This window comes from Platichthys flesus, chromosome 19 (genome assembly GCF_949316205.1).
Source record: "Platichthys flesus chromosome 19, fPlaFle2.1, whole genome shotgun sequence".
NCBI lineage: Eukaryota > Metazoa > Chordata > Actinopteri > Pleuronectiformes > Pleuronectidae > Platichthys > Platichthys flesus.
In genome coordinates this window covers 14,856,136-14,870,478 of record NC_084963.1, presented here as the reverse complement: position 1 = coordinate 14,870,478, position 14,343 = coordinate 14,856,136, and the positions used below count along the sequence as shown (strand labels likewise).

Here is a 14,343-nt window from a genome sequence, read left to right as displayed (position 1 = left end):
CAGCCCTGGATATTCTCCTGTGGTGCAGTGCCTGCTCATCACCACCAGATGCCAGTAGAATGTGAAGTTCATGGGTGCAGAGGCGGCCTCTGATGCTGCTGCTTTGGGATCTGGAGGCCGATGCTCAGTTCAACATCTGTTGCATAGTTTGAGATGGGAATTACTGACAATATTGCTGGAAATAGATGTCAAAATATTCAAAGTTCAATATTTAATTTGCTGCAGGATTTGCCAGTATTTTAGTGACACCAAATGTCGCACTGGTTTTTATTTTTGTGTCTGATGTGCTTGCAAGATTCTCACTGGAATGAAGTCTTGATAAGCTTTGATTCCCTCCACAGTTCAGATTCAGCTCTGGAGGTGACTCCGGACAGAAGGGACCTGCTGTATCAGCACAGGAATCCCAGATGCAAGCGATCATGCAGCAGGCCAGGGTAACAGCTCACACATAAACACATCCTCATACAGCAGCACCCTCCAAATTTGATTATCTTGTTAAAATACTTGTCTTATTTTTCCTTATTGTTTAGATGATCTTTGCTGTAGAATGTGCTGATAAAAAATATATTTATCATTCATTTTTTTGCATCATTTGAAACTCTTTTTATAGACCTTTTCAATCATTTGATGAAATGTAAGGACACAAATACACGTACAGCACACCCAAATGGATAAATACATGATCTATTCAATTATAAACCTGCTAAGAACAGCTTTTATCATCTTATGCATGTTCCTGACTTTGTTTTTAATCCTGTTCACCTTTTCCCTCCTGTTATCAGTTGGCGATGCGTGGCCCTACAGGTCCAATGGGTCTGACTGGCAGAAGCGGACCCCTGGTATGTATTTCAAATCCTGCCACCGCAACAACAGACTCAAAATCAATAGAAATTCCTTTGTCAAAGATTTAATCAGCACCTATTATAGTCCGCAGCACAGACAAATTAATTGAACATGTGGAGGTTGAGGCCAAGCTACAAACCTATATCATGAATCTTCTTCCTCTCAGGGTCCGCCAGGTGTATCAGGACTGAAGGGAGAGTCTGGAGAGGCAGGACCCCAGGTACAAGATACTAACACTATTTTGTTGTTAAGTCTATTTCTTCAGAAACTGAAATATCCAAAGCTAAACAACCCCCTTTTGAAACCAATGAATATAATGTTGAACTATTATAGTAAAATAACAACTATTTAAAGTGGAGCAACTTTTTTTCAACATGGTTTTTAGATATATTAAATGCATAAAAATGAAAAAATGCTTCTTTGGGTTTCTTACAGGGACCTCGTGGGCCAATGGGATCCCTTGGACCCAATGGAAAGCCTGGCAGAAGGGTAAGGGTCGTCAGCAGCATAGAATGTATTGCATACTACCTTTATTTTGGAGTGCTTTAAAAGTCAGTTATATTCTAGCAATTACAGTGTATTCCTTAATACGAATAGGCCACATATGGTGAAACTTTTGTTTTGTATTTTTTGATAGGGTCGCTCTGGAGCCGATGGTGCTAGAGGCATGCCTGGACAGCCTGGAACCAAGGTAGGGTCCATCATAATCACTCCCTTAACACTTTTGAAGCCGGGACAGGAAGTTCTAACACCGTTTTCTTCCTACTCTTCAGGGAGACAGAGGGTTCGATGGTCTGGCTGGTCTGCCTGGTGAAAAAGGACACAGAGTAAGCAGGTTTTGGGTTTTTTATATCAGTGTGATGGCAAGTGTGTGGGTTTGATGTGACACTGTTAAATGTGAATGTTTGTCTGTTCTATAGGGTGAATCTGGCCCGTCCGGACCTCCTGGAGCTCATGGCGAGGATGGAGAGAGGGTAACAGAGAAAAAGCACACATTTGTTTTTGATTTATATCCATTACTGATAGAACTAACGATCTAAAGGCGTGTAAATGCTTGTGTCTGATGGACATCATCCACTATCAGACCAAATGCTTATTTTTTGTCAACTTCTAAATATATATTCCTCCAGCTCATATCCCCTTCTCCCTCAATACCCTCCTTGATATATATTTTTTTATCTCTGCACACCTTTATCTGTGTCTAATCTCCTTCTCCGCCTTCATTACCAAGATCAGCTGATGCAACCTGATCCCCTCTTCCCCTGCTTTTTCTTTGTGCCTTCTCATTATCTCTCTCGCTCCCTGTAACACACACGAACACACACATCCTCACTTTCTCCTCCATTATTCTTCACTGTCTGTTCCACATTCTGACCCGCTCTCTCTCCCTCTTTCCCAGGGAGATGATGGAGAGATCGGACCCAGGGGGCTTCCTGGTGAACCAGTGAGTGATCACATGTATTACCGTTCAGCCTCATACTGAGGGGATTGTGCGATAGAGCCGCGGATGTTGGCATATTGGGGAACGATCATGGTCTGGTGCGAACATCTATCATTCGCAGACGGCGTTCATATTCACAGAGATTTTTTTGCAGTATATTGCTTAGAGGTACATTCTGATCAGGTTTCAGCCGTGCAAAAGAATCATCGGAGGTGGTGAAATGCATGCAGCCCACATCAGGCTTGTTATAATAGGTTCCCACTCTCTCAGGCAGGCTTCTCCCAACGGAGCGGGGGAAAAGACAAGGAAGCAGAAACCATCAGATAGCCTTTTATATCCCCCTGTTATAATGGATTTTGACCACCAGGGTGTGCTACATTGGTTTGAATTTACTCTTGCCAGAACTATACGTCTTGTTAGGTAACTGTAGCTGCAAGCCACAGCCCAGAAATTCAAAGCATTGTTTGATAGGCCTAGCTGTGGGGAATGCATGTGTAGTAGATGGGAAAAAAGAAAGGGGATTTAAGCTTTCCCCAAAAAAAAATATAAATTACTCTGCAGAATATCCTCAAGGACATTTGGGAGGTCACGTTGCTTCCTGGAGTATAATTTTGAAACTTGATTTAGCCGAACATGTTCAATAATTCATCATTTCTTTCACAGGTGTGATATCATTCTCAGTGAAATTTCCTTTTCTTTCCTAGGGGCCCCGTGGTTTGCTCGGACCGAAGGGACCTCAGGGAACTTCCGGACCCCCTGTGAGTCCCCGTCTTCTCCTCTCACCTTTTCATTCCCACCGCCTGCTATCACAGATTTACTGTTTCAGAGGGCGGAATCTATATTTTATGATCTCATAGGCAGTGGGAGCAAAAGACGCAGCGAACAGCACCCACAGGAAGATACAAAACTCCATATGTAGCAGACAGTGTGGACAAAAAAAAGCATACGTTATTTAGTTTAACCTCAGTGCTTCAGACGAATGTCCACAACAATTTGTATTGTTTCAACAGATTTATTTTAACATGGACAGTGTGCATCAATACAGGGACTCTTGTCCAATTTGCCATTGCAGGATATAGATACCTCACATTGGTACAGTATGTTTGATATGCATCTGCTTAATGTTGTCTTCATCTCATCTGCTGCAGGGTGTCACTGGAATGGATGGTCACTCTGGACCCAAAGGAAACATTGTAAGTAAAGCTGGAATTGATGAAGATGTCAATTGAAGAGATACTCTCCACTTGATGTGTTTCTGAGCCATAAACTAAACAATATGACTCTTTTAATCGTTGTAATATCCAATTATTAACTAATACATCAAATAAATCTACGTTAATTGGTTGAACTTGGCTCATAACGCCACCTAGTGGTTCATATCCATATCATCTTGGACAATTTTTAAGTGCAGTCATCCGTACTTTCAATTGTATAAATATATATTTGACAAAGTCATCCCACTCCCAGCACTGCTTTCTCATGGCATTTTTGTGGATTTCCAGGCAGAGACACTTAATCCTAAACTTAAGAAAGAAGTTACACTTTAATTATACAGTAGGCCATTCATTTTCAAAATAAAACCCCAGAAAAAACTACCCACACAGACATCACAGAATCCCCAAAATACATCTCTTTTAAACATTTGCTTACTTCATCCTCAAATCTACAAAACTGCCTTATGTGTCCTCTCTAAACAACACACACACACACACACAGTATTACAATCAGAGGATACTTAACGGTTAATGATGAACAGAGCTGCTGTATTTAGATCCATTTAAGCAGTCCACCACTGCCAGTTGGATTTTTCCAGGTCAATTTCTGGTAGCGTCTGGCCGTAATGAGAAAATACCTGGCTGGAGCAGCTTGTCTGGAACAGCGTAATTGAAAGCCAGTTTTCTAACAGGGTAGGTGTTTGTGGTTCAGCAGTTTCTTTCATTAGGGAAGGTGTGAGATTGTGTACTAGGCGTTTGTGTGTATTCGTCTCCTGCTACGAGTCCGAGCAAGCTATTGTGTTATCTGCTCAAAAGTTGTGGCCTATTAAGGAACAGGAGTATAATAATCCAGTGATGCGTAGTTGGACAGCTTTTATTGACATCTCTTCAGAGCAACACCTAACTTTACATCTACCATTCTAGGCAACAGATAACCTTCGGACGTTTTGCACATATAAATACAGTAATCAATCTTTGTATTTATAATGAGATTTCTAAAAATTAGCCTCATGTCTTTTTCAGGGACCTCAAGGCGAGCCAGGACCTCCTGGACAGCAAGGCAACCCAGGTACCCAGGTCAGTGATAAACGGGTCTGTCTGACATTCCATTTATTCGTCTCATCCATCAAATGCAAAGTCCTGAGCCTTTTGTGTCCTCTCTACAGGGACTTGCAGGCCCGCAGGGAGCCATCGGGCCCCCAGGAGATAAGGTAAGATATGACATGATTTTTGACTGTAACTAATGTGAAATATGTAGTTCCTGCAAATCCACAGAGACCAAAAAACTGATTGATTAATAAAAAGTGAAAATAGGGATCCCAAAGCTATTAAATGGCAAAAGCAACTCATTCATCTGCATGAATTAAAAGCTTCCGTCTTATTCAGTTGAATATCACTTTGCTTTACCTGCTTGTGTCGCGCCTAATCACAGCATGCATTTTCTCAAGGCAATTTAGAGAGTGAGATTGAAACCTTACAAGATCAGAGAGAGGAAATCAGCAGTTCCCAAAAGAGAAAATTCCCTTAGATTCCAATATGCTTGTCACATTATTATACAAACACATCCCCTTCCCCAACGCAGAGCGTATTATAGACCGTACAGAGATTATAATCCCGATAAATTTTAATCCATTTTCTGCTTAAGTACATTCGCCAGCGGGTATTCAGTTTATTATTGAACAGCTGGAATCTGAGAATGAATAATGCAGTCGTTGTTTCTCCTGGTTATAGATGAAATATGAGAAATGTGTGGTATTTGACGTTGCCCAGGTACCATAAAAACACAGACAATACATCAATAAACCTTTAATACAAATGCAGAAGCACTGCTGAATGATGCTAGTCTACATTGTCATGTTTTACTGAAACCGTGCAAGTTATAGAAAGAAATAAAAAAAAATTACAAAAGAATATGCAACCTGTAGCCATATTGATTGATGTTTATATTCACCATGCTTGAAATTATCAATCAATCCCAGTGAATCTATCTTGCTGATTTTTGTGATCCTTGAAAGTTGAAAGTAATAGCAAAACTTGATGCTGTCGGCCTCAGTTACACATTTATGTTAATGACCACGTCGGAAACATTAGCAATCTAAATATTGAATGTTAGCATTGTTTCTTGGAGTGTACATACAAAATCCTCTTAGTGTGTAGCTCCAAGCAACATTGTGCGCTGCCCACTTTTATGACCCTTCATATCCTTGTCTCGTCTTATTTTGCGATGTCTTATTTGCGACCCAACAACCTAACAACTTGTCATCTTCTGTCCAGGGTCCTACTGGAAAGCCAGGCTTGCCAGGAATGCCAGGAGCTGATGGTCCACCGGTGAGTTTATACAACACAGCTCCAACAGAAATGTATACAAGTGGAGCAGCTGCTCTTTTTCTCCCTCTCTGACTTTTAAAAGTCAATTAAGAATCGGCATAACTCTGGTCAAACAACCTTTCTGAAGCGCTACATCAAATTGTAATGTATGAAAACCGCTGAACATGCTCAGAGAGATGTTTATTAGACTGAACCGTATGTATGATACAACAGATGTGTAACAGTGGAGCAACCCGCCCACACAGACACATACATGCAAACACGCTCCTTCCCATCTCTGCACAGGAGAAAGACACGTGCAGTAATGGCAGCTGTGTCTCAGAGGCCACAAGGTGGCACCTAAAGAGACTGGAGATTAGAGAGGCTGTGAAATAACTGTACTGGAAGAAAAAAAACACAGGGAGATGGTTTGAAAATGGGGGATTTAGTAAACGACAGGAAAGCGATAGAGAGGTTACATCCTCAATCGACTGCAATGTTCCGTCTCTCACTCTCAATGCTCTCTTCCTGCTCCTCATCCCTGTCCTCTCTCGTGTCTCTTTCCTCTTCCTCCCTCTCTCACACATCACTCAAAACCCATCAGAGGATTTGCACAGCTCCTTTGTCTCATGAGAGTGAAAATCAATTTTCCTTCCAACAGTTTTTTTTTCAGACATCCATGCGTATATTAGATGTGTTTTTTGTGTCTTGTCCCTTTTGTTTTATACAAATCTCAGAGCAGCAGTCTTGGCTTTTAGAGTCCAGTAATAGCTGCTGGCGCCTCAACAACACTGTGCATTAAAGGATGAAAATCTGAAATGAGATTGAACTATAAAAGGTTCCGCCTCCAATTTTGCGGTTTGATATGTCCTCCAGTAGTTTAACAACCTAATCCTCGGGTTATAGTGGGTGTTGTAGTATTTATGGTGGTAATTATCCTGAAATGAGATGCAATAATATTTCTTTTAATAATTCATAGGGTCACCCTGGAAAGGAGGGGCCTAATGGAGACAAAGGACACATGGTAATGTCAATGTCTTACTTTTGGAGCATTGTCTGAATTCACACAATTTGCAGTTATGTACTGTAACACTCGCATTGTGGGTGAACTTGTGTGACCTTTTTTGTGTGTGTTACAAGCTCTCACCGAATATCTTTCACCCCAGGGCCCTGCAGGACCTCAAGGACCCATTGGTTATCCTGGGCCCCGAGGCGTGAAGGTGAGTTCATCGTCTAGTAAGAAATTCATGTGTAATATTTCCCTCTCCTTGTGCTTTTGCAATTACCAACTGTTAAAGGCTAATTGTTTACCACTTTCATTGAAGGTCCTCTGAATTATTATTCCAAGGTTTGTCCAACAGACCGTGATTTTGTGAAAAGTTGTGTGACAAGTTAAAAGCCACAGTTTCCAGCTATATAACACTCCCTTCAAAGAGGAGCTGTATTAATTGTTAAATAGCCTCTTTCATTCTTAAAAGATAGTATCTCAGTGATGCAAAGATTAAGACAGGAGCATCAACTTCTCAGATCTTACATCACTTAGCGCCCATTAGACACAGACTGATAAGAGCTCGAGGCAAACTGCCCTTCTGTTTTTTGGGGTTTCGATAGAAACTGATGAAACCATGACAAAAGAAATCCCATCAAATACAGTAATTCCTTGTAGAAGGGAGTTACTGATCCGATCATTAAAAGCTTCCATATAGAGAGGGGATCCCACAAGTGTCTTGATTTGCAACTGTAGCTGATTTCAGACATGAATTCTCAGAAGGAGGGGGGTGGTGGTGGAGGCAGTGACAGTTTGTTGCATCAGATACATTTCCTGATTTTATTTTGAAAAAAAACTGTATCCATCACACTGGTGGTGAGTATCTTCATGTCACAGTTGCACTTAGTACTTTGCAATGCATTCCCCCCCCCCCCACACAGACACACACACTCAGTCTCTTGTGCACTGTCCTGTAACGTCTGTCTGGTCTTGCATCACAGGGAGCCGATGGTGTACGCGGCCTTAAAGGACACAAGGGTGAAAAGGTAAGAGTGCTCCGCCTGTTGACTTACTGTGAAAAGACAGGTCTTATGATACATAAAACTATTTGTATGAATTCTAAATAACATTAAGGTGGTGGTGATGATGATGATGATGAGGGTGGTGGTAGTTTTTCATGCCAACGATAATGTCAATGAAATCCTGTAAAACGCATCCGAGTTTCGCCGTCACACAGCAGGAAAGAAAAGCCATCAAGAGTTTCTATGGCAACAGGGGATCTTTCCAAGACTCCATATATATGTGTGTGTGTGTGTGTGTGTGTGTGTGTGTGTGTGTGTGTGTGTGTGTGTGTGTGTGTGTGTCTGCGCATGAAAACAAACCAGAAATGGATGATCAAATTATTTCTTCGTTACATCCTCATCTCTCTTTACTCTCTTGCTAGGGAGAAGATGGCTTCCCGGGCTTCAAGGGAGATATGGGTCTCAAGGGTGACAGGGTAAGTCGTCTTTGTTCATGTGTCAATCACTTCTGTCAGAAGCATCATCAAATATATCAAGCTAATTAGATAACTCTAACCTCTGCTTTGTGATTAGTTTTTGGGACTAGGTTATACTTTATATGTTAGCCCCCTATGGGGCCATGCCTCTCTCCCCGCAATGGAATTGGAGGTAATAAGTAAACACAAGTTGTTCCCAATGGCCTCTTTTATTGTGTGCCTTTGCAATGGTGTTTACGCGAGCAGTTCTCAACTCTTTTTTATTCCCACGTGCCATTTCCCAGTCAGTCCGAAATAAACAGCAACTTCAAGCACAAGTTTGACAGGTTCACCCATCAACCAGCTCCCTTCTGTAAACTGCATTAGAGGTTTACGCTGTCAAGTCGTAGCACCTTTTTACCACATCGAGAAAAATAACTTGCACTAGGCCCATACTTCAGACATCAAACACCCAATCCCTGACCAGGCTGTCTATAGAGGAAGGAGAAATCAATGCCATTTAAACCCCTTCAAGCCTAAGAGAGGGACACGGGGCTCGAGCCTGTTTTCCTCTGGCGATGCAGCAGATCCAGATGAAAGCAAAGATTTGAGGAGGCCCTCTGTTCTGGAGGAGACGCACATTGACTAGAATCTCAATGACTACGTTTTCAGCGTGCCTATGGAAAGTGTGTGTGCGTGCATGCAAGTGCTCAATTTAAAGTGTTGTCTTTGATGAGCTTGCCGGGGCGAGTCAAGCACAGTTTGCTTAACGCCGTTTCATGTCCGCAGTGCACTTGAGGGTGGGTGTTTGGCGCGAGCACTCGGGTGCATGTGTAGCTGTGCGCCAGCCCTTTAACTAGATACCTTTCATACACCACTAGGACTCCGCTGCAGAGACTGGTTGTCAGTGCGAGTTTGTACTGGGATCATTTAGCGTGTGTCCTGCTCGAAGGGGAGCACACTTACAGAGAGCAGCCATAATAGGATTGCTAACTACTTTGAGGGGCAGGCAGCAGGGGGAAATAGCCCGACTTGGCTCCATAAGCAACATCATACTCAACCATTTTAAAAAGGGGGTGACCTGAATTACCAAGAGAGTACTGACCTGCTCACTAATCAAGAAAATGCTGTTACCCAACTCCCCATGTGACCCAAGTGGATATGAATAAGATTGTGTGGTTGTAAAGGAATGATTTAATACAAAGTGAATTATATCCTGTCACATGAGGAAAGGACTATAGCCCCATATATCAACCTGATATAAACGTAGCAGTTCCATGCTGCAGAAAAAAGCTGTCATATAATCCACCTTAATTTTATAAAAATGTAAATTCCACTTCGCTTAAAGGACAATGACAAAATGTCCGCCAAGCTATTCAATTACAAATATGTGTTCAGACCTAAAGATAGCAGTGCATAATAGATGTGTTTAAGAACAAGGCATGTGATATTTGTGGCTTGTGCTCGTTGTGTTGTCCAGGGAGAGCTCGGACCAGCAGGATCCAGAGGAGAAGATGGTCCAGAGGGGCCGAAGGGTCGCTCAGGTCTCCCAGGAGATGCTGGTCCTCTTGGAACTACTGGAGAGAAGGCAAGTTCCTGTAACTATACAGACATGATATCCCACAATACTCTGACTAAATTCTACTCAGGCTGATAAAATAGAATAAAATCCCGGGTAGTTATTTTGTATCATCAGGCTTGTTTGATCAAGGATGATGGCTCAGCGGGGCTTAACAAGGAAAATTGTTTTACCGATCAGTCTGGCAACTGATTTTTCTCTGCTGCTGTGCTGAAACCAACTGGGAGCGGAAAATGGATTCAGTTCTCATAATTGTCTATTGTTAAATCGAATCGAGGAATGAAAAACATTTATTCATCTTCATATAGACAACACTCCCTCGTTTTCCAGCCTCTTTTGCACAATACATGTAGTTTTTACTACTGGAATAAAACCAATATTGTTTACATGCTCAGGAGGAGCTACATTATATGAAACTTCTTATTATTTGATTATTTCTTTCAATACCAATGCCCTGTAAAAATAACAGATTTCATATACAATGCCACACTATTAGTAAGTGTTTCATATTTTTGATGTATTCATCAAAAGCATCATATCGTATTGAGTTACATAACACAGGGACTAAACCAAAAAACGTCTCAGCCAGTAAACTCCATGGATCTGGAATGAGCTTTTTGGTGTTAAAGCTAATCTGGATTTGTGTAACTCACTAGAGTTGTTCAGTTTTTGGTTTAGGGGATTAAGTTGTTGACTTGTATTATGGGAATGGTAGGATCCAGCTCCTTTGGAGTTGGACCCTCACCATGGGTGTCAATTATGACCATTGAGTTGTATGTTTTTTAGAATTTTTCCTAACCTTCTGGAAGTCCCGCTGTCAGCAGCTGGTGTTGCCTTTCGATGAAATCTAATAACACATTTGTCATTTACAGGGTAAACTTGGAGTTCCTGGGTTACCAGGATATCCAGGAAGACAAGGACCAAAGGTAGGATGCTGCTAAATGATACTATTAATATGATATGAAACAATTCTTCATTAAAAGGTCTGAAAATGACTCATGTTATATAGTTTGACATGTCTATTCAAATTATCCAGACTAATATCCAAACTCAGAATAATCCCTAATTTTATTCAAGATATCAGGACCTTTAAATTTGTCATTTTTTGATTGTGTCATGTGTGCGATAACTTCCCCTGCAAACGTCCCAGTACGAAAGAGAAACTCACTGTTAGCCAGTAAGACAGCAATTTTTCCTTCCACTCTTTATATTGGCCATTCAGAATGGATTGCAAATTTGTATCGCAGTTTGCTTGTGGGTTCTGTTGCTGAATCTCTCCTAGTAAATTGCAAACGCACAGGAGGAACACCCAACCCGAGGAGACTGTGGTGAAACCAAATAATCCCATGAACCTGCTTCATGACATCAAACTAGGACTTTTTAAAAATAGTTTTGATTGAGACCCCCTTGTGGCGAAGCTATATATAAGGGACATAATTTACCCGAATTCCAACTACACACACACACATATTTCTGTGTGCATTTCAAACAAACTAAAAAATACACACTGTAAATGGGCCTGTGAATGCTGCTTTTCCTGAATTTCTGAGGGTTTTTGAGGCTGAGCCGTCATCTGACTGCTGGACAGGCTTGAAGCTCCCTGATCAAAGAGCCGGGGATTTATAATATGCCTTTTGGTGTCAGCACTCAGCTCCTGATACAACAAGAATAAAAACGTCGCTTTATTTCCGAGAGCAGGCAGTCCCCCTGTTGCATTTAATAAGCGGGGATGTGTCATTGAATAAACAAGGGATATAATATTTACTGTTTGTCTCTCAGATGATTAATCGCTGTCTTTCTCGCACACAGGGATCTCAGGGTTTCCAAGGCTTCCCTGGCGCCAATGGAGAGAAAGGAACTCGGGTATGTCATAGACTTCTTATTATTCCTCTCATTCCTACAAGGGCTGGATCAATACAGGTGCAGCGGTGGAGACAATCTCCTGTCCCAGCTCCAGATTTATCAACCTAGAGGAAGTCGCAGAGGATCTAAAATAAAGATTTTTTTCTTTTTTAAACCAAGAGCTGAAAGACGATTGCGTTCCTTCTTCATTACCACTTACACAACTCATTTCATACCACCAAAAGCATTGTTTATCACTTTGAGGTAGCCGAGCAATGTTTCATTTTTGTTGTTTAAGGGATGGGCCATTAACTTGGTGGCAAGAGTAATGGATTGTCACCACGGATGCAGCAGGGCACGCAAAGCTTTTAATCTTCACAAAAACATTTGTGAGGTTTATGAAACCAAGCTGCCAGACAGAAAGAAAGGAAACAGCGCTATTAAAATAAGTTTCACGGCACTTGTTTGAAACTTTAAAATCCGCACAAAGGGTCTAATAGTTTCTCTCATTAAAGTTGTATACAGCCAGTGTGATTGCAAGGTCTCTGTAGAGCTATTACATTGTGCATTAATGTTTATCAAACTGTCCTAGTAATGGATGTAATATAAGTGATGATAAATACTGATCATATTGCAACAGCTAACGTCTTAGGTTGCCGTTAAAACCTGCTTGTAAATCTTACTGTGTGATGGCAATAGAGTTGCTCCTGTAGAGGATTCCACCTCTTCGTGATGCCACTGCTTTGATCGCTTGTGTGTGTTCATTGTGTCCACAGGGTACAGCAGGGAAGGCTGGCCCACGCGGACAGAGAGGACCAACGGTTAGTCTTACTCAGCAGACTCGTGCCTGTATACAGATGGCAAGGCTTGGCAACTGAGTCAAAGTGGAGGCTCAACCGGGGGGATGCTGAAGCTCAACAATGACTGTGTACATGGACACTAATATGCTGATATTTACCTGATTAACACAATAGTGTTTTTCTTATAATCTTAATATTTTCATACTTTGAATAAAGAATAATTCACTTAAAATGTGTGGAATATTCTGACCTTAGTCGCATTATGGAGATGGTCTGTATTTATATTTTCTAGTCTGATTAACCACTAAAAGCAATTTACAGAACAAGTCACACAGCACATTTTCCATCCCACCATTCATTCACTGTCGGCACACTTTGGAATGAGGATCAAACCACTGACCTTTTGGTTAGTGGATGACACGCTCTACCTCCTGAGCCAAATCTGCCCACAATTATGTAAACATGTAGACGTCTATGTTGTATTGGAGTTTTGTATGTAAAGGAGTTACCAGCTGCTTTAAGTCAGGCATACAAGGAGAATAATCTATTAGAAACTCATGTAAACCTCATAATTAACATATTATTTTATTCAGAATAAGGTTGATTTTCAGAATATTGCTGTCCATGTTATCAGAGTCATTTTCAGATCACAATTAAAATAGAAAAAGGACCTTTTCTAGGATTTTAATTGTGTTGTATTTTTTTAATCAAGGGGCCACGAGGAGAGAGAGGCCCAAGAGGACCAACAGGAAAAGCTGGACCAAAGGTGCGTCAAATATTTCACATGCTCGTTAATACAGTCAACCATTAGTCCATAAATGCACCAGTTTAATTCATCTTTTTGTAACTTCAGGGTACCTCAGGAAATGATGGGCCATCAGGACCTCCCGGTGAGAGGGTACGTACCATCAAATAATCAGTCATCAAGGGTCGTTTCAACCATGTGTTGCTTTCGATAATAGATAAAATGATCATTGATCAGCTGTCATTTGTGGTTTGTTGCAGGGTCTGCCAGGGCCTCAGGGACCAACAGGTTTCCCAGGACCAAAGGGTCCCCCAGTAAGTCTAAACTCAAACGCCGTACCTGCTCCTCCTTAAACCCATCCTCTTTGTACTGTGTATTCATTGGTCTGGGTATGTTTCAGGGACCTGCAGGGAAAGACGGACTGCCTGGACATCCCGGACAGAGAGGAGAGACTGTGAGTGAACTGGTGTGATTCCTCAGCTCTTAATGTGTTGCACAAAATCCGCTGTTGTTGACAATCCTGTTTTTTCTCCTCCCGTAATGTACAGGGATTCCAAGGCAAGACTGGCCCTCCTGGTCCTCCAGGGGTGGTTGGACCTCAGGTGAGTCTTCGTCACTGTCCATCATGTTTACATGTGTCATCCTCGACAGGTTCACTTGAACTTTTTGTGTAGATTTGGTTTCAAAGCTTCCTCTGCAAATACAAATCTATTCATGTGGAGGTACTTGCATAGAAATTTGCACTATCAAATTTACCATAGCACATTCTCTGCATTTTGTTTATCCGACCAAAACAACATCCATCCTCATACCTGCATTTCACGAGCTGTGACTGAAGTGTAGTTTATACACGTGCATATTCGCATCAGGCTCTTCATACATAATGCATAAACGTTTAACTGACTTTCCCTCCCAGTCACCCTGCTAATGCCATTGATGATAACGGAGCCCGATGTGCCCTTAATGACTAGTAGTCCTCCCAAAGAGCAAATGCTCAGCTTCTCCATGCCATGGTTTCTAATGGCTGGAGAAATTGAAGCATCCTTTTTGTATTTAAATTATCTTCCTCCTGCCGTCCTCTTGCTGTCGTTTCCCTTCCTCACACAT

The 14,343-nt window shown here is 41.6% G+C and overlaps 1 protein-coding gene across 2 annotated transcripts in view; it reads left to right on the top strand.

Annotated features, from left to right (window-relative positions):
* The window catches only part of col5a1 (procollagen, type V, alpha 1), a 72,877-nt gene that overhangs the window by 40,446 nt on the left and 18,088 nt on the right, over positions 1-14,343 (top strand). For both annotated transcript variants that reach the window (XM_062412594.1, XM_062412593.1), the window contains exons 13-38: positions 342-434; positions 783-839; positions 1,010-1,063; positions 1,279-1,332; positions 1,481-1,534; positions 1,617-1,670; positions 1,764-1,817; positions 2,243-2,287; positions 2,989-3,042; positions 3,433-3,477; positions 4,522-4,575; positions 4,665-4,709; positions 5,773-5,826; positions 6,785-6,829; positions 6,972-7,025; positions 7,795-7,839; positions 8,238-8,291; positions 9,751-9,858; positions 10,722-10,775; positions 11,659-11,712; positions 12,468-12,512; positions 13,204-13,257; positions 13,345-13,389; positions 13,497-13,550; positions 13,637-13,690; positions 13,785-13,838. In XM_062412594.1, coding sequence (XP_062268578.1) covers positions 342-434; positions 783-839; positions 1,010-1,063; positions 1,279-1,332; positions 1,481-1,534; positions 1,617-1,670; positions 1,764-1,817; positions 2,243-2,287; positions 2,989-3,042; positions 3,433-3,477; positions 4,522-4,575; positions 4,665-4,709; positions 5,773-5,826; positions 6,785-6,829; positions 6,972-7,025; positions 7,795-7,839; positions 8,238-8,291; positions 9,751-9,858; positions 10,722-10,775; positions 11,659-11,712; positions 12,468-12,512; positions 13,204-13,257; positions 13,345-13,389; positions 13,497-13,550; positions 13,637-13,690; positions 13,785-13,838 — 1,437 coding nt within the window. The remainder of the gene's footprint in view (positions 1-341; positions 435-782; positions 840-1,009; positions 1,064-1,278; positions 1,333-1,480; positions 1,535-1,616; positions 1,671-1,763; positions 1,818-2,242; positions 2,288-2,988; positions 3,043-3,432; positions 3,478-4,521; positions 4,576-4,664; positions 4,710-5,772; positions 5,827-6,784; positions 6,830-6,971; positions 7,026-7,794; positions 7,840-8,237; positions 8,292-9,750; positions 9,859-10,721; positions 10,776-11,658; positions 11,713-12,467; positions 12,513-13,203; positions 13,258-13,344; positions 13,390-13,496; positions 13,551-13,636; positions 13,691-13,784; positions 13,839-14,343) is intronic.